General features: G+C 36.6%; 1 protein-coding gene across 1 annotated transcript in view; it reads right to left on the reverse strand.

Moving 5' to 3' along the window:
• Positions 1 to 20,768, reverse strand: part of STK3 (serine/threonine kinase 3) — a 126,785-nt gene that overhangs the window by 86,145 nt on the left and 19,872 nt on the right. Inside the window, exons 5-6 of the mRNA XM_066334049.1 lie at positions 15,114 to 15,278; positions 14,534 to 14,701 (exon numbers count right to left, since the gene is read on the reverse strand). Of these exons, the coding sequence (XP_066190146.1) occupies positions 14,534 to 14,701; positions 15,114 to 15,278 (333 nt within the window). The remainder of the gene's footprint in view (positions 1 to 14,533; positions 14,702 to 15,113; positions 15,279 to 20,768) is intronic.

Raw genomic sequence — 20,768 nt, forward strand, 5'->3', positions numbered from 1 at the left:
ATTGGAGATGAAGCATAACTCTAGGTTACATGAGCACACGCTACAGCAGTTAAAGAATGGTGAATTCTTACAATATATCAGTCACATCCATTAACAACTCACATGCACACCCTGAACTCAAAGTCACTGTTTTTTCTCTTTAAGAAGCTGGTGTGCAGAGACAATAAAACACAATTGAAATTACTACTACTGAAAAATCTGAAAGCAGAGGGTCCCCCAGTGAAAAGATTGCCATAGCTGAGTTCGCATCTTCTGTGTGAAACAGAACTCCAGTCTCTCAAGGAGACTTTGCCAAGCTTCACTCCTGTGACCTGACTTACCTTTTCTCTGCTTGCATGCTGGAGAGCTCCCCTTTGTCTGGCCAAAGCACCAGGGACAAGAAAGGAGGTGGAAGAGATGAAAATTCATGTGGAAATTAGGGAGTAAAAAGACAAAGTACATATTGCCTGACCTAAACAACTCAGACTAAGTTTCACCATTTGGCTTTAACTTATGGTAGGGGACCAGCCAACCATTATTCTGGCTCAAAACAGGGTCATTTAAAATCTTCCACTTCTAGAACTGATCCCTTTACCGGGCAAATGACACAATTTTTTTTGAGAACCACTTTTTTATGTATTAAAAACACTGATTAAAAATTAAAAAAAAACCAAGCATACATAGTTAAACTGCCTGTAATGAGTAGTCATCTTCATTTCTCTAGACAATATTCGATAATTTCATTAGGTAAATTATAAATACACTTAATGATAAATTTAGTAAGAGAAAATATATAACTTAACTCCTAAATTTGGCAGAGGTTCTGTGAAGAACAAAACCAATACACCTTCCTTTTACATAGCATTAGCTTTCTCTGCCATTTGGACTTAACACCCCATACACAGAAATTACTCTCTCAGTGAAAGAAAAGCCATCTTTGGTTGACCATCATTGGAATGGTTATTTGAAACCAGTAATCACACAATTCTTTCAATTCTTATCATATTACCAGTATTTTATCAGAAACAGATGTTAGCAGCACAACTTAGTAAGAATTATTGAACAACTTTTCTTTCAATTTCATAACAAATTAGGCAATGCTTAGTTGATGCATCTGAAAGAAGTTACAGAATTGCAAGCCCTAAGGCATAGGGCTGGTGTCATAATTTAAACCATCACCATCTGAAATGCAAAGGCATTAGAAACATAATGTTTTACTCTGTTAAACAAATTTCCCTTACAGATGAATTTGTCAATGAATTCTGAAGCCTCAATAGCAACCAAAAGCTCCCACTTCAACATCAAAAGTCTAGTAAAATTCTTACAAACATAATACTAAATTTTCCCAGATGTTTATTAATAAGTAGTGAAATACAAATAAATAATTAAATACATTTTTTTAATTAAAGCCCATTTTGGGCATAGCAATCATGAAATTATGATAATTTTTGATTCCTATTATGAAAGCAAAAAAAGCTAGAGAAGGGAATAATGCAGAAGTCAAATCACCTTGTGTGTACACTACAGCAGATGACCCTAGATAACAATTCTCCAGTTTAAACAAAAAGAAAGGTATTTTCAGTGCCTGTTTTTAGCTCCAGATTTGATGTCTTGGCCTCTAGTAATCCAGTTTACTGTCTTTAAAGTCACTCTGAGAGGCTATTTTTATAAATGTAACTGTCAAAGGAAACCAATCAGTGAAGACTTTTGTCAATTGCTGAAATTCTGGAGCGTAAAATTTATTTATTTTGGCAACATGCAACAAGAGCATCTTTTAATCAAAGTTGTGTTACAAAAGGCAAAAAAAAAGTTCCTGTGTCAATGCCAGGTTTGGCAGTCTCCCTCTACTCACGTAGACTCATGAGTCTTCTGTCGTCAATTAAATGTGCTACGAATGTAATTATGATGTTCAGGATTAACCTTCTTCCTCTGTTAACATTAAAGGTTAATTTTATGGGAAAAAAGTTCTCCTCAGGTGTGAAAGAAAGCTAAGCTACCGTATTTTTACTTTCTGAATATACGTAAGGAATCAAGGTAACATCCTAAGTAGACTATTAAAAAGCAGTAGGAAAAGTACATGCTCAGTGCATGAAACAATACCTGGAAGACATATATAACAATGGTTTAAGAAAATGAACGTTATACCCATTGACTTCATGCATAAGGAAAGGATAAAGTACTAAGGGGTCAAGAATAAACTCTTGTATTATGGGCATGTTAGTCTAGTTGATTTTTATGAAAGCTTTTTTCAGGCAACACTAAAGCGGCTTTAGGAATCATAATGCTAGATCAGAAACACTGCAAAAGAATACACAGTTCTCCTGTAGTATGTGAATTTAAAAAAAATTAATAGGCTAAACTTTGCATCAGCTGACTTAATGCTGAACTAAATCTTAAACATGCAAAAAGTCAAAACGCCAGCAGAAGAAATCCTGCAGCATATGACTTACGCACTTGGTGAAATCCACTTCCGTGTCCACACTTAGTCCAGGCTCTGCGAACGAATTCTGTACTACAGGTTATGAATTACAGCCTGGAACAGAAGGCATCTTTCACACAGACAGAGGTAAACATGGAAACAAGCTCAGAGGCCCAGTACACTACTTTGGGTACAGAGGCATGTCAGGGCAGTGCACTGCTCCTGAGCTGGAGCCACGTCATGTCCTGCCCTTGGACAGCACAGCTGTCAGAGGGAGCACCCACCAACTTTTCAGCATCCAGACAGACAGATGTTCTCTGGCTTTTAGCCTGTCCTACTCTTCACCCAGGCCTACAGCAGTAAGACCTTTCTCTAGGACCATCAGCTTACTGTAGTATTTCCAGTCTAGAAAGAGCCTTCCAGACACTGCACACTCCACATATTTTCACACCAAGCAAGTGGCAATGCAATCACTTGCTCCACAGTCACAGTTTATACACGACAATTCACACAACTACTAGAAGGATCAAGTTCTAAGAAAATCTGTGCCAACTTCTCTAAATAATTCAATTATTTTTGACTGTTTAAAACCAGCATGTTTTACAAATTACGAACTTGCATATGCTCATTTTCACCACCAAGAATCAAATGTGAGCCACTTCTGAATATCAAAAAAATACAGCTTGCACAAATTAGTCATATTACTCAGAGAAACAAACAAAAAGCAAGACATTTACACTACACAGAGAGAGAAAAATTCCTGGGAAAAACCGGAAGGGGGGCAGTACAGGCAAAGTTCACTCATATCTGGATGTACCTGCCCATTGTAGACATGCCCTCTGTCCCAGGTTAAAGTTCATGATGATTACATTTCCTAAAGAACAACCCGCTTGAAACAGATGACTGTTCCAACACATGCATGTCAGTTTGCCCATAAATCTCGTGCTGGCTGGTGCTACCTGTTTTACGTTCTCATAGCAAGAGAAAAGGAGCAGCAGTAGAGAAAATACTGGGCTGCCATCTCTAATGCCTCCAGTCCCAGCACCAGGACACTAGGAAGTACAGCACCACAGGTACCCGTGAACTCTATCAGAGGTACTCTCTTTTCTGGGAACAGATTACTTCATTATCTTCCAAAATTATTCTAAGTTTCTGTGGGAGAATGGAAAATGTAAGACACCTCAAACTTCTCAGACTGTCCAGTGTTCCCGTAACTATCACTATAAACCAGAACATTAACTTTTTTCTTTTTTTAATCATCAACAGTATAGCATGGAACTCGGAGGAGGAGCTCCTCACAGCAGACAAGGCTTCTGTCAGTAAAGTAGACTTTTTCAGGCTAGTAGGTAATGATAAGAAGTATTTGGAAGAATTATGCCCATGTTTGTGTTTCTGAAACACAAACTGGTAACACATTAAGATTTGTGGCATTTGAAACGCCATATATGCAATTTTTATAAGATGAATTCTCAGACACAGTAAAGAAGCACAGATGAAAGCAGAATCTGGATGTAACACTCCTGTTGCCTTTAGTTGTTTCCCATGGGAATGAAATTTACATCTGGAAGAAAACCTTGGATTCAAACAGCTTTAAAAGCAGACAGATTGTGTTATCTAAAGACTATGAATTTTTACTTTTCTGCAGGTAGTTATTACAGCTTTCAAATTTACTTTTTGAGACATAAAACAATACAAACTGGCATTAAAACAGAAAATTCTAATTAAAAAAAAATACAAAAATCACGAATTGTATACCCAAATCATCTGAGTTAGTTTGCAAAGTACTGACTGTGTATTAAAGCTCTGTCTAAGTATTTAGTCAGTAAAATCAAAGGCTGAGCCAGGCTGATTTCATTCTCCTCTAAAACCAGGGTGGTCTATGGGCAATTTTTGATACCACTGGTGTTGCCAGGGAAACAAAATGAAAACAGGTGCCATCAAACACAAATTAAAAGATTTATTTCTACTTTAAACCACCTTAAAACAAAGTTTCCATAAACTTAACTGATACTACTACAAATTTGACAATACTTTATAACAAGAAAAGGATTATAAGTTGTCTTTAGACCATCAAGTTTTAACTGAAGCAAATTTAGACTGATTGGCAACCCTTCCTTTTAAATAAATAAATTTCTTCATTAAATATGCATCATCCTCTTTAAAAATTACCTAGTGTACATTTTAAGGCAATATAATACCATGACAGAAAAAGGGTACATGCAGTCTTAATAAGCTTTCTTCATACCAAATTTTATCCTCCTCCCAATCTCAGCAATTTTTTAGATTCTTTATGAAGTAAACAACCAGTATAGGCTCACAGCATATAAAAACCTTCTGGTAAGTAGCAACAGGAGCTTAATATTTTCCTCCTAATTTGATTGCGGTTTTCTCCCACATGTTAAAAAATCAAATATCACTTTAACTAAAATCCAAGTAAATACACTCCTGCTTTTAAAACTTGTAATAATGTGTTAAGAATCTGGCAATACAACAGTCAATTCTCTAAAGCACTTCCTCCAGGTCAACTAGCTATATTGACGGAAAACATATTTAAGAAAAAAACGAACATACCAAATTCACTTCAATAAATAAACACTAATTCAAGTTTCCAAGAATCTCTTAAAATTGTTTATCGAGTTCTTTCTGGGCTTAAAAAGACATTAGTTTTATACAAAAATTCAGACATTTCAATTAAAAGCAATATACAGATTCTGTCCTCTTTAAAGAAGTTAACAGCCAGACTCTGAATAAAAATTAACCTTGTATATTTAGTGCTAATCCTAAAATTTGAAAGGTAATAGAAATAAAAAGAAATTGAAGTATATTTGTAGCTAATATGTATCAATCTTCACTTAAAAATTTTAAAATATGTGGTATACTTGAACATATTCTGCAAAGTATTACAGAATTTCTAATAAAATAAATTCTCCTAAATCTGTGCATAAACACCTTGCTGAACTATTTTCTACATCCATAGCAGAAGTTAAACAGAAACTGAATAAATTCAGCATATGACATGTACAAATGACAGAAAGTCATTATTTTTTCAAATAACAACGGCTGTAAAGCTCATTAATAAAAAAGTCTTGTCATGTTAAAGTTGTTATTTTAGATTTAATTAATCTTGATGATTTACTACAAATTTTCTATTTCAAATAAAATTTTCTTGAATCTTCAAGTTGCAAAATAACTTTCCTTTGCACTCTGATCTATGTTTATGGTACTACTGACATCACAACTGAGCAAATCTACAGCAATTTAAAACTTCTGAATAAGCTTTTTGGTGGAAGGTTGTTTGCTTTTAACATTTACCCAGGAGAAAGCAGCCAGCTCAGCCAGTTAACCTGGGCCATGCCAGGTCTGCCAAACACATTCTGGGCTTTACCCTCCTCAACTGTTCTATTAAATAATCTTTAACAATGCTTACAGGCATAAGGCTCCAGCCACTGCTCACTCAAGTCATCCAGAATATTTCCATTCATTTCATGGCTTCATTCAACCTCTGTTTATTGTTGTAACATCTTTGAAAAATAACTTTCCCAGGTGCAACAATACCACCGAAGTATCTTGGAAAAAACAGGTACCATCAAGGTATGGGTCCTTTTTTCAGATTAGCACTTCTAAGAATCTGAACCACTCACAGAAGATGCACAGCATTACATGAAACTAACCAACATCAAACTCCCTTTACAGTTATTTTAGTTAAAAGTTTGAAGTTAACTCACTTGTGTGTAATTATGAAATTACTTTACTGATCCTCCACTTACTTTTAAAGTGATTAATCAAAGTCAGAGAAAACCAACCATCAACCGAAGCATGTCTCAAGTTTCCTATTCAGGGGTAAGTCAAAAAAGATGCACTAATTTAATTTAAATTAAATCCTCATTTAGAAGCATGCAATAAATGTTTTCCATTTAATTCAAATTAAACTCCAGTTCCAGTACAAATTTCAAATATTCTCAGCTTCTGCTACTTTATTACACATGACAGATTAACATTTCCTTTTTGCACATATATGCACCAGCAAACCTGACATAAGTTAAAAATGTAAAGCATTTATACTTTTAGCAGCAATAAACATTTATTCTACTTTTAGAACTTCTAGTGACATAAAGAAAATTCTAGTGATGTGAAGGAGTGATGATGCACTCTCTAAGCCACTGTCAAATAGGTATGCTAGATTCTGTAACTATTCTATAACTTTTAACTGCACTTTATTTATATTGCAACTGCATTAACAGTTTTGTTACATTAACTTTCGAGCCATCTCTTCACTGAAAGGAAAAGCAAGATAGACAGATGCAAGAAAAAAGGAGGGTAAATACAAAAAGCAACATCTACAGAAAGACAATTACATACATCAGATTGTAGACTTTTTGAAAAGCTTTAAAGTGAACAGGAATTGGATGCTGTCATCCTCCAATTTAATCATGAACACACCTCAAGTCATCTAGTGTTTTCACAGCAAACCAATGCTAGTATCATATCATTAAAGAGTTCAATAAACCAGAGAGATCAGTCAATCCTTTGTTTGGGAAGCTATGTGGGAGAACCTCTTTGAAAAGTTCCTTGGCCTGTTTAGGGAGAAAACTTTTTATTATCCTTGAAGTTTTGCCAGAGAACAAATGGCATTTTTCCTATCTTGCTTTCACAGTAGTATTACAAATCTCTTCTTTCACATAAAATGGGCTGATGCTAAACACACTACCCCTCTGCACAGCAAGCTGTCCAGTGTTGGAAACTGGATGCTGCCATGCTGACACATCATTCTCTAGGAGGCTCAATACACGTCACTGAGTCTCGTAAAGTCCAACAATGAAGTAGATGGCAATTTAAGAAAATAATAAAATATCACATGCTGTATTTCGTATGTTTTGCAACCAGATACCTCTAAACTTGTTTTCAGTGCCTGAGACAACCCACATACCATTTTTTAGTCAATTTATATATTTTGACTAAGCCATACCATAGGAATTTTCACTAAAATTTTGTGCTAGGCACACTAAAAAACTGAAAGAAATTATATTTCTGTATCACAAGAAACTAGATTATACCTCTAGAGCATTTTCTCTCGGTTGACTTCCTCACTCATGAGAATTTTTCCCCTTCAGTTCTACATTAAGTCCATAAGAGGGCTAATCACAAACAAATAAGCAAATTAAATCCTTTTGAAATTCACTGCCTGCATTAATCCTGCAGGCATTACATATTAAAAAAGAAGTTATATTCAAAAGGTACTATGTCTGTATCTATATCTGTGACTAGCATTTCCACAAAGAATGCTTAAGAAAGCAAACACTTGAAATCACCTGACATATAAGTGAACACCAAACATATTTTAACTAAAATCATAAATTGTAGTTTTAAGTTTGAAGAACCATACACGTTTTGAAATGAAAAACCATTAAAAAAATCTACAGAGCAGGATCTCTGCACCTCTTCGAGCAGTTTGCCCAAGAGCCAGCAAGAAGTGCAACTTTGGCAGAAAATTATTTTTCTACAGGACCACAATTTGCCCTATATTTAGTTTTCCATTCACTGCTAAAAATAACTCAACCACAAGAAAAAGTAATGTCAAGCTGACACAGCTACCAAGTACCTAAAAACTCTCTTTTTGTCTAGTAAAAATGCCATTATTGTAAGAGTTAACAGTTGCCTTAATTGTACTCCAGAAAATTTAGAAATGTATCTCCTCACATTAAGTTACATATAATAACCCACAGAAAACATGCTTTCATATACCCATTAGAGAATATTAGATTATGAAATAAGCTACTAAGTCCAATTGTTGTTACAGTTACAGCCATTATCCTGGTGATCAGTACGTCTATTATGGAGACACTAAGATTCTAGCGAAATCTATGCAAATATTTCATTTAGGTAGGATCTCAGGTATTTGCTCACAAAAGAAGGAAACATGCAGAGATATGCAAGTTCAAATGTACACAATCACTCATTTTAATTTGCCCAACATTTATAATCTTATTTCAGAAGCTTTGTTGAAAGGAGTCAAATCATGAACAGGTTGTTAGGACCTGGTCTGCACCTCAGCAATTATTTACCACACCATAAGCAGTTCAGGTAAAGAGGTCTGTTCAGACATTACAAAATTGATCATTCATTTAAAATAAATGAGTAAATATATTTATTTTGACAAGTAAAATAAATCTTGACTGAAAAAGCATTCAGCACCTTTTTTTTAATGCACTGCCTCACCTGTTTTGGTTTTCAATTCATACAATCCTCACATGGCAATTATCCACATTTTGATCAGAGCAGGTGGACAGTTTGTTTACTAATTTGAATTAGCAGCATATTTAATTAAAATTTAAAGCTTTCCTTTGTTAAGAACCCTTAAAAAAAGTCACACTTACATGGAGTTCAGTCCTGAAAAGTTGTTGAACAAAAAATGAAAACTACCAAAGACACAATACACAGATCAGCACTGGTATTAGCAGAGCTGAGCCACATACTAGTACTACTCACTCAAAGAAAAAAATTTCCATATTCCGTTAGAATGTGGACTTGCATTTCTCACGGTGATTTATCTGGAAAGCAATTCCCTTGAGACTGATTTTTTTCCCCTCAGTCTGTACAGAGACCATGCTTTATCTTCTGTTAGACAAATACAGTCTGGTATTACCAGTGCTTTTATGTTTCCCTTGAAAAGTTTTAACACCTATTTGAAACTTTGGCTATAAATAGTACCAGAGTGACATATATTAGGAATCAAAACTTGCCTTCAGCTGCATGCAAATTGAAGACCACTGGAAGCCTCCCCCACGAAGTTCTGCTGAATCACAGCAATAGAACTTAAAGATGGAAGAACAGAATGAGGTGGAGAAGGAGGAAGACTTTGTGGGGGTGCACTCAGCCATGAAAGGTCTAGAATCCTGTCTAATTTTATCAACATTCCAAACCAGAAAAAGCCTAAAACGACAAGTAGGACAGCGACAAAAATGTCAGTTTGGCCTTTACAGAGCATTTTTAAGAGTCAGCTTCAGAGAAACTCCTCTGTTTCTTTAAGTAATTACTAAATTTTAATCATAATAAATTTACAGATGGCCAGTGAGACTCTGGTTTTGCAACTACCTAAGTCAACTTGGTTGATGCCCAAAAACAGATGAGCCATTTCTTCTACCAGTTCCAGCCACATATTTTGTCCATGTAATTGGAGCATCCTGTTAAGGATATCATTGAAAGCTACTTCTTGTTACTTGGTTAGTTTTCTAATGCAGCTTATCATGTGACCACCTAAACATTCATTCCAGCAGAAATCAATGTTGAAAATGCATGGAAACAGGCAGGAATACCACCCTTCTGCACCCACTGCCTGCAGTTAGGCCCGTATAAAGCAAATACAAAATTCCATTTAAAGCCTAGAGAGGGCCAAAGATCTTAAAACAGCTCTTTTGAAAACCCTGTAACAGAACACATGCTTCTCCAACTCCTCTGCTGTCACAGCCATACCACATCAGTGTCTTAGGTCCTCACTGCAAACACGTTACGTGCACGTTAAAACATCACAACTCACTGTCATTCTTCCACAAGACTGTGAAGAGCAGCAAAATAATGAACAGTAATGAACAATCAAATATCCCTATTTTAAATTCTTTAAATATTAGCTCACTCTATCTTGACACAGCAGGCAAGAAGAACTCAAGTTACAAATTAACAGTGTCTCATAGAAAGTTCTTAAAAGGTAAAGGACTTTTAGAAGTTAATTCAAAGTCTTTTGTAAAGATAAGCAAAGGCACTAAAATAAGAAAACCATATACTTTTACAAACCTAGTCTAATTTAAAAGCAGTAATGCTGAGATAAGATAGGTGAACTCTTAAAGAAAATTACAGAAACTAATGAGATAACACCATCTGTTGGAGAGAAGAAATGCGAGAGTGACTATACAGAAAGACACAGGTGTTTTTTCTATTTTCCTCTCCTCAATTTCTAGAGAAAAGTGTCTTCTCAATGTCTGAAAAACTGGTCTCAATCTGACTGCCATGCTCCACATGATACCTCCTTTTTTCTTAGAGCCCTACAGAGCAATAATTCTTGCTTCAATCTCCAGTTTTAATGCAATATGTCAAGAATAAAAAAGCGGGAAATTGTGCTTTGTTATAAGAAACATCAGGAATAAAAGGTTATTACAAACAGATTAGTCCAGGGTGGAAATGACACAGGCTAAGCAGGAGGCATGGATAATCTGGGTAAGTGCCATGGAAAAATAAATACCATGATTGAACTTAAGGCAAATGGAAGCAGTTCAAATTGGCTTCCTCCAATTCACTGCAGAACATGTGATGCCCACATGTCCATTTCCAACAACCTTCACCATAAAGAAACAAAGACCAGTACTGTGAAGTGTTGAAAAACACATCTAGTACCAGCTTCTTCCATGCCACAACAATGTGAATTACTGCAGCTGCCCGATAAGCATGAAAGAAAAGAGTTTGGGCTTTTTTTCCCCCTTCTCTTTTGTAGGAGAGCTACCAGCATTTATTTGGAGCTCACCAACCTGTCAGTAAGTGTTGACCTAGCAAAGGCGGCGAAACTTTATAAAACACACGTTGCAGTTCTATAGTTGTTCTAAAAGGCTCAAAAGCAGAACTCCCCTCAGCCCATTTCCTCTGTCCACTACACACTCCCACAACTTCTCTTGCTCAGTTCTAGGAGGTTTCTATCACATCACCTTTCCAGAACATCAGTTCCTTTATCCAGCTCCACATGAGGCCACAAAAATTTTAGTGTTTGCTTAACAGAAGGGTCAGGAACTCCTGGCTATAGACAGAATGTCTCTAACAGCAGCAGCCCACACTTATGTTGATCATAAAAATCTCAGCCTTGTAGGAATAACTAATCGCATCATTGCATGAACATGAGGAAAAAACTTAGTAAGGGTGGCCTAAAGAAGGATCTCAAAAGGAGCCATGCTTTAGTTTAAAGACTAGCTTTACAGCGAGGTGTTATTAACCTACCTGTTATGAAAGCCAAATACTACCAGCAGAAGGATCATATGAAAACTATGCAGCTTAAAGGATGTTCCACCAAAAACAATGCTTAGATGACAATTTGAGATCATGGCTTGATTAGCAAAGACAGAGACTATTTCACAAGCATGTTACCAGCTTTGAGCAAAAAAGCAAAATCACAACTCTTACAGTAAAACAGTCCATTCTCTGTGCTCTTGCTACAGATTAAATAGGTAATTTAGAAATAATAAGGAGAGATATCACATGCAGAGGAGTGACTAAACAAAACAGTTAACAGTTTGAATTAAGTTTTGTCTGGGGTAGGACATAAATATTTTATCACTGCAGGACAGCATATATGTTGCAGTCAATGGGGACATGGGAACTCAGCTGTCAAAACACTGCTGCAGCTTCAGAGGAATAGATTGAATCTTGATCTAGAACCACAATGAAGACCCCTTTAATTAGCTCCACTGTAAATTGCTAACTGGTCATCACAGCAGAGCAATCAAAGGCAGATGCAAACACTGTTAGCCACATTAACCCTGGCTGCTGCACAGTCTACTGCAATCAACATGCTTTTAGCCCTGCTAGATGGGTTAAGTTATCTAGGTTTGAATGATTTTTCAATCAGAAAATTCATTTCTATTTCTAGTGGCTGCATCACCATGTTTTAGGGCAACCTTGAGGACATCTGTATTTTTCTCTCCTTTAATACTACCTGAAGGCACTCCTTCTTTAAAAAAAACACAGAAAATACAGAAGTTTCACTTTTCATCATTAGCAAAAGCAGAAAAGAACTCTGACATCAAATTTGTGAGGCAGTCCATAATTCCTAGGTGAATAAAGCATTAAAACTACTGAGCTGGCAAGTGCTCTTGACCTTTGAGCCTCAAACCAAGTGTGACAACTACAGCTCCTTGTTGAACTCAGGTTTGCAGGAGGAACAAGTGAAATAGCATGGCTGACACTTACAGTCATATACATTATGACAGGAATACTTAACCAGAAAAAATCTATTTCTTCTTCCCCCTCTCACCTGAAATTCCATTTTGCACCCCCCCACTTCTTTCTCAGCTGAAACAAGTACAATTCTTTGGAGTAGTAAGAGTGTGGTTAAGCAGAGGAAGCTATGCCTGTTTGCATGGAATCTGCTATTTCCTCTCTGCCAAAACACTTGTTTAAAGAAGTCATGTAATACTTCTATTAAGCTGTAAATGCAGTTGACAAGGAAATGGCCTACTGGCAGTGTATTACCTTTGTGGCAGTGCCAACCAGCCTACAGCAAAACAGCGTGCATGGAAATTTCACTGTGCATTCCCAGGCAACAAAATTGTGCCTTATATAAATACCACAGAACTCCAGCAACATCTAGAAAAAGCAATGAAAATTTGCCCAAGCTTTCATGCTTGCCTGTATCAATTCTGTGTCATAACTAAAACAAAGCATCTACATATGGCCAAAAGTCCTGTGAAGCTGTATCATATGACACCAGAAAAACTATTGCAACTTAAATCTGTGTATTTCTTGTTAACCACTGTAACAACTCACTAATAAAAATTAAGAAAAACTGGAGGTATCAAATATACAAAAGAGTACTAACTACATACAACCCATTAAAAACCATAACGTAATTTATTAACAATAACACATGTTGTATGTAATCCAGAATTGTGTTAAATTACATTGGCCTTTGATAGCATTCACTTGATTGCAAGAATTAAACAGATTCACAAGCATTCAAACTCAGTGACCTTTGATTTATAAGTAGCTAGTCTCATGCACATAAAAATCCTCTGTGATAATGCAGTCCTCACCTTTCAACAGCTGGTGCAACTACATAAAATGATGCTACTCAGATGTGAGTAAAATTAAGGCTTTTCTGTTAGAAGTATAACCAAAAATCCCAGCATGTTCAAGTGTATTTAATTTGTCATCAAACATTTTTCAAAATATTTTAGAGGTTATTTCATCTTAACTTAAATTCCCATCAAAAACCAGCTTCAGAGATACTTATTTTGTTCTCAGCTTTCACCTGAGTATTTTTAGTTTGAATTGCAATTTTAAAACAGTTAATTACATGGAAAAAAGTATGGAGGAGGAAAACTATTAAACTTTGCTTCCAAAATTATGTAATGTTTCTAAATGAAACTTGCTTTAACAGAAATTTCAGGAAACATCTCTTCTCCAAAGACCACACGCAATCAAAAATCAAGAACCCCACAAACAAAAACAGCACTAAATACACTTGAGTTCAGATGCACATCACCTCACAGTAACTGTATATAAACAGTACCTTCCTTTTCTATACTGGCAGCTTTTTTACATCAAGATTCTGATATATGAGGCACAGCTAAAGAAAACTGCATAAAATAATTTAGCGTGTATGACAATTCTGCAGCAAACTGCCAAAAATTTTTCTGGGAACAGGTATGCTTTAAGCAATGTAATGTTAATTCAAAATGGGTTTAAGACAATTTAAGAATGGAGTGTTTATTGATGCTCAGTGCAATCAGCATGGCTATTCTATAGCCTATTACAAAATAATAACAGCATGACAAACAGTGTCAAGTTATCCCTAGAATAAACATTTTTCCTTATTAACTTCTCCAAGTAATTCCTTTGCAACTGCTACTTCTCATAAAGCAACTAATTCTACTTACATTTTATTCTGCAGAAAGTAAACTAATTCAGTAAGAGACCTTAGGAGTCACTAATAAATAAAAGCTGTCAGATGTTACTAATAATAAAAACATTAGCACTGCTCCCATAGGACAGTTCTGAATTCTTCTTTAGGTCACCTTTATTTCAGAACTGCCTTTCAAAGGCAGACAGACTCCTGGTGATGGAAGCTTCCAAGTGGAGGTACAGCATGAAACAGATTCGATATAATACCCCAGAGCCATTTAAGAGCTTCCTGCTGTAGCTCCCTTTCAAATGGAGATAAAGGCATTCTGAAACCTTACAGAAACGTGTTAAAACACATGCAAACTGTAGTCAAGAGGAAGCAATACAGAAAGTAAAAACTGTTAGCATTAAAATCTCTATTCATAAACATACAGCTTTATGATTCCAGTATTAGGGGGTTTTGAATTTTTGAATGTTTTGTGGGCTTGAGGGTGGGTTTTTTTAATACAACAAACAAAAAATGCCACCAACACTTACCCTCATTGGATGAATATCAGCATATGGAGGCTTTCCTTCAGCCATTTCTATTGAAGTTATACCAAGGGACCAGATGTCAGCCACACAGTTGTAGCCAATCTCTTGTATGACTTCAGGAGCCATCCAAAATGGAGTTCCTATAACAGTATTACGTTTTGCCATTGTATCCTGTAATTATATTATTTATGTCATTAAACCAGAGATGCTTATTTACAGATTATTTTTATGTTAATTCTATATTTAAAAGTTAAACTATCCACTCAAGGTCAAATGGTAGTGACTTCCAATTAAGACCAAACAGATTCAGAAGCCAAAGAGGTGACAATAATCATAAACCTCAAACTAAAATTTAAAAGGATCATCAGGCACTTGATACACTGGATTAAAAGAACAAATGACTAAAAACTAAATAGCCTTCCACTGTATTAAATACTCACTGTGATAAAGAATATTAGTTCTGCCACTATCACTAGTGGCAGTAACACTGCTCAGACACAAAATTCAAGGCAGAAGACAAAGGTGAAAGAACAAGGTTGGGAGCACTATGCCATTTCTAAATGATCTTTCCACAGTTACTTACTGTTAACTGGCCAGCCACACCAAAATCAGCTAATTTGGCATGTCCCTCGGTGTTAAGAAGGATGTTTCCAGCTTTTATATCTCTATGTATTTTTCTCATAAAGTGCAAGTATTCAAGTCCTTTAAGAGTAGATTTCAAAATAGTTGCAATTTCATCTTCTGTTAGCTGCAAGAAAACATAAAACCATTTTCAGGTATATACAGAAGGTCCATGTATTTGCCATATTTAAATAATGATCATTTCACAATTATTATTATACAGAGCACTATGCTTTACTTTTTTTTAGCAGACCAGAAAAACTTCAGTTTTAAACCTAAAAAATTAATAAAAAATAAATTATTAAATGCCAACTGTAGAGAAAAAAGATGTTCTATAGACTTGGCAGGCCAAAATGCTTAACTCTAATATATTGCAGAGTCACATGCCATCACAAATGCTACAATAAATTGCAAGTCAACTGGCAACAAGCTGACAGCCATTTCATTACCAAAGAAAACATAACAGAGGGAAAAAAATTGAGACATATTTTCTTTTACTTGCTTCATAAGCAACACAGACTCCTGAGTAAGTCATCAGTTAGCAGTTGTTTATCCTCATCACTATTGATCAACACAAGAGGAACACATAAGCTCCTAAACAAGAGTTATCAGAGAAACAGCAAGAGTCTCTTTTTCAGGTACCAGACCCCCTTGAGAACACTTCTCAGATTTTCATCAGCAGTTATTCTCAAATAAAAGCAAAACCATGCACATATAATTCATTCCATGTGATGCAATTGCTCAAGGAAATACAAAGAAGCTATCCACACAACTGAAATACCAGTTAATTAACTGAAATGCCAGTTCTTCAACATAAGAATTGAACAAACGAACTTCACACACATTCTCCAAAATGCAAGAAACTGCAAAACTGAAGATGATTACTCTGATTTGGCTGCAATGCTGGGCTGCATTTTCCCCCTCTTTCCTCTACTTTTCCAATCCTACACAGAAATTAAATTAAGCAATAGAAATTCCTTCCAGTTTCAGTTCTGAAAGTGTTGGTAGACATCCACACCTCCATTCAAAAAACAACCACCATCAAAAGCCTGTAAGAAACAAAAAGCCCACTCATGATAACTCCAAGCCAAAAGAATGAATCAAAAAAAGGAAAAAATATATTAGTCAGCAAGATTACCTGCACTTGAACTGCTCACAAGAAGATTTCATTACTTAAGAAACAGACGCCTGTTTCCCTGTTGCGGCTTCTATCCAGTCTCATAAAATCTAGGTGTGGAGCCCAAGGGCACAGTTACACACACACTTATTTAAACAGCAGTCCCAAGCTCCAGTCCCTCCTTTCCCTGCAACCTGCAGCAGTAATTCACACTGTGTCTCAGCCCTTCCACTGAACAACTTTAACAGACTCTAGCTGACAACAAACTCATCTGCCAAATTATTTTTCCAACACAACAGTTCCTGGATTCAACTCACGGCATAGTAAAGAAGGACAAAGCAAAGGAGCTGCTGCTCAAATTGCCATTGCTTTCAAAGAAGTGCATGTGTTGATATAGCCCAAGAGTTCCAGAGACTTTTATAAACCTTTTGCTATGCAAGCAGAGGATGAAATTGATGGTGGTATATTAGCTCCAAGTCAAGCAGTTACTGCCTCTGCTGTGCATTATGCATTCTTTGCCCACCATTTATCTCTGAGAACTTTCAGTGCTTCTATTCAGCAGCACACTGCTCAAAGCCTTTATTTGTGCTACTTTATGCTGACTGCTATGCTGCTTCAAAGGACTATATGCCAGAAGAACTGAAAACCCTGTTACACACAGTTCAAGTAAGACAACTTTCCTGGCACTCTGCCATGGGAGTAAAACCATCTACCTGATCCGACATTTGAAATAAACTCTAAGATAAACACAAATATGGTCAAAAGTATATCTGGAGACAGAGACAATCCTCAATATGTGAGCTAAAAATTCCATGCTGAATCACTAAAACTGTGATTATCTGCAGTTTCACACTTTAGGCAATTTAAACTCTGGATATTAAACTCTATCTTGAATGGTTTAAGATGTACAGAGACTAACACTTTCTGCTCAAACTTCACCAAATTCACCCAATTTCAGAAACAATACAATGTCCTGAATCTCCAAAGACTTCCATGCAGCTAATCCTGAACATGCAACAGAAAATGATCCTGATCCTGAGAAAATGTGTAGCAAGACAAGCATACAACTTCCTTCCAACTTTTATCTAGAAGCAAATATTATGAAAAATGGTGCTTAGAGGACACAGCAGAGATCTCTCTTCAATATGCTGGGCTCCTAGGGAGGTAAACACCTAGCTTTAGTTTTTGAAAAATTAACCACATGGAGATCTTTGGATCATTAGCTCTAGACAGAGAAGTGGTTTTGCAGCTGCATGGCAAAATCCAGCTCTCAAAAGGAGAGGCCAGTAGAACACCGGAACCAAAAACTGGCAAAGAAGCTATGGAATGAGAATCCAGCAAACCAAAAAAGAATTCTGGAGTACTGCAGCGTGATGCACTATCTGGGGACCCTCAACAAAGTGAAACTCTAGCATGGCTAAATATTACAGAAGAACAAAGCATTTACACATTCAACTATTAAGAGTAGTCAAAAAAGCCCAGAGAAGTGAATATCACCTCAAAGAAGTAGGCAGAGTCATGAACAGCAGCAACAGGGGAGCACAGGAAAAAAGAAGGAAGAACAGATTTACACTGTTCCAAGACACATCAATCCCAGCTCCAGACATCTCAGATTTATTGACTTGTGCTTCATATAATCATTATCTATATAACATGATGCAGCCACTAAAATTACCCCTGGTTATATTGTTGCTAAACATGGCCAAGAATGTGCATAATAATTCTCAGACAAAATATTTGGCTTTAATACCTAATAATATTTAGAAAGATGCAATGAATTTCCAGCCTCACTCAAGAAGCCAAGAAAGTACATCCACGTTTCCCAGACAAAATTACCTTTCCAGAAAATAATGCACTGCCATATTGAACATACCACGCAATCACCACAAAAAGGTATTTAAAAAATATATTTCAAAATCATTAATTTCATTTTTTTTGTACAATTTAAACTTTTTGCCAAACACACACCATCTATGCATAACAGCAAAAGCACATAAATTACAAAGTTCTCCACATGTATACTTCCAAACCCAGAAACATTATTTAACTATGCAGTATAGCAGCTGAGCCACACATAAACCATTTCTTCCCTTACTGGATGCACTAAGCATTGTAAAAAAAGTTCCATCTACATTGTTCCTATAGACCATCTTGTGCAGATCTTTTTGCACACATTAATGGCATTTAAGTATTTTGTACACTGCCTGCCAAAAAGCAAATGGTATCCTGGGCTGCATGAGACAAATTGCCAGGAGGTGCAGGAAGGTGAGTGATCCTTCTCCTCTGCTCCACACTGCTAATACCACACCTGGAGCGCTGGATCCAGTTCTGGGCTCCTCAGTATGAGAGACTTTGACACACCAGAGAGACTTAAAAAAGGGCCACAAAGGTCATCAAGGGACTGGAACATCTCTCCCATGAGGAAAGACTGAGAGGGCTGGACTTGGCCTGGAGAAGATAAAGCCCATAGGGAATTTTATTTTATTGTATGCAAATAACTGAAGGGGAGGTGCTAAGAGGATGAAGTCAGGCTCTTCAGAGGCAATGGACACACTCTGAAACACAGGAGGTTCCCTCTAAACAGGAATTTTTTTACTGTGAGTGTGACTAAGCACTGGAACAGGGAAGTTGTGGAGTCTCTTGGAAACCATGCAGAAATGGCCCTGGACCGCTAGCTCTAGATGGCCTTTCTTTAGCAGGCTGGTTGGGCCAGATGACCTCCAGAGGTCCTTTCCAACATCAACCATTCAATGATTCTGTATTAGTATAATTCACAACTCCATACAGCAAAATTAGGTGCATTTTACACCAATTTGAATAAATTATGCATGATTTCCTTTACCTGACTTGTCTATATTTAAAGTCTGAATATCACCCCAAAAGAAATTAGTTCCAAAATATATCACTACTAAAGAATACATAAACTAGTTAACTGTCTGGACAAAAAGGCAAGTATATGTTCCTAAGGAGGTAAAATCACTAGCTTTAGTTCTTGAAAAATTAGTGACTGAGGTCTCTGCTGACTGAAAGCTAGGCAGTGTTATTTCAATTTACAAAAAGGGCATGAGGGAATCCATGTATCTGTTCGTGTAATGTTAGTTTCTACAAAACTAATGGAAAGCATCGTATCAGGTACTGCTGAAAGGTTTCAAAAGAACAATGAAATCATCAGGCACTGTCAACATGGCTTCACAAAGGAAAAGTCCTGTTTAATTTGATACCTTTCTATGACAGGTATGCCACCCTGCTCATTTCAGCAAATGAAACGTAAGTGGCGGATACCGGTTTTTAGTTAAGTAAGGCTTATGACACTATTCCTCACAGCATCGTTCTGTGAATGAGCGGATACACAGTGAGCTGGAGGCTGAAGGGCAGGGCTCAAAGGCTTGTAGTGAATGGGACTGTATCTGGCTGGTGACCTGTCACCAGTGATGTATCCTTAATTCCAGGGCCAGCTTTGTCCACTACTTTTATCAATAATCTAGCTTTATCAATAAGCTTCTAATGCTTCACCATCAAAACCACACACAGATTATATATTAAAAAGAATGTGAATGATAAAGGTGAACAACTCTACAGCCTACATAAAATACATCAGACATGAAGCCAATATTAAAAATCAATCTGGAGCAAAGCAACAAATTCTAATGTTCCACATCTATTAGGAGACTGTAATAGATATCTAACTGGCTATGGAAGCCACACACAAGGGAGACTGAGGGGTGTGTTTATCCAGTCCATCTCACACCATCTAATCCATGCAGCTGTTGGGACAACTCATCCTCAGGTTCTCCTGCACACAGTCATGCTCCTTCCTGAGGCCCCTCTAAAGGGGTCTGGGTCAACTGAATTGTTTTAGGTCCATTCCCAGCTGTTCTTTTAACACTAATACACACATATAGTCTGATGCTTCCAGGAAGTCTCAGATTACTGCATCTAAATACTCTGATTAGGTTCAACACATTGGGTAGGTCCACTCTCATGGCAAATAAAGGAGCCGTTTTTCCACCAGGAGCTATGAAGTTTGAACATTTCACATCCTATGATCATCACACACCTCTCCTATTCTTCATTTACACAAAGACAAGGCTAGACTAACAAAAACCTGAGAAATTAACAAATAATCAGAAGAGATGACAGTTCCCACAATACCCTTCCCATTTGTAATATTTGACACCTAACTTAGGAATTAAGGTAGAAATTTTCAGTAAGAAAAAGAGTTCTAGCCTGAAGCCAATCTTAGATTCTAGTTCCCACCACCTGTTACTAACTATACTGTCCTGAAATTGCTTTCCTTGAGCCTCCCCTTCAGGGCAACTACATTTCAGACTCCTCCTTTTAAGCAGACCTGTATGCTATGTGTAAAGACAGTGCTTTTCAAACAAAATTACACCCTTTGTCTTGGAGTAAAGTACCAAATAATGACATTACTAATGACAACAAAGTTTGGTCTAAGACTTTCAGATAGTCTCAATCCTGTATTACTGCGGTGGTTTAGAA

The sequence above is a fragment of the Sylvia atricapilla genome, chromosome 1, assembly GCF_009819655.1.
Source record: "Sylvia atricapilla isolate bSylAtr1 chromosome 1, bSylAtr1.pri, whole genome shotgun sequence".
Taxonomy (NCBI): domain Eukaryota; kingdom Metazoa; phylum Chordata; class Aves; order Passeriformes; family Sylviidae; genus Sylvia; species Sylvia atricapilla.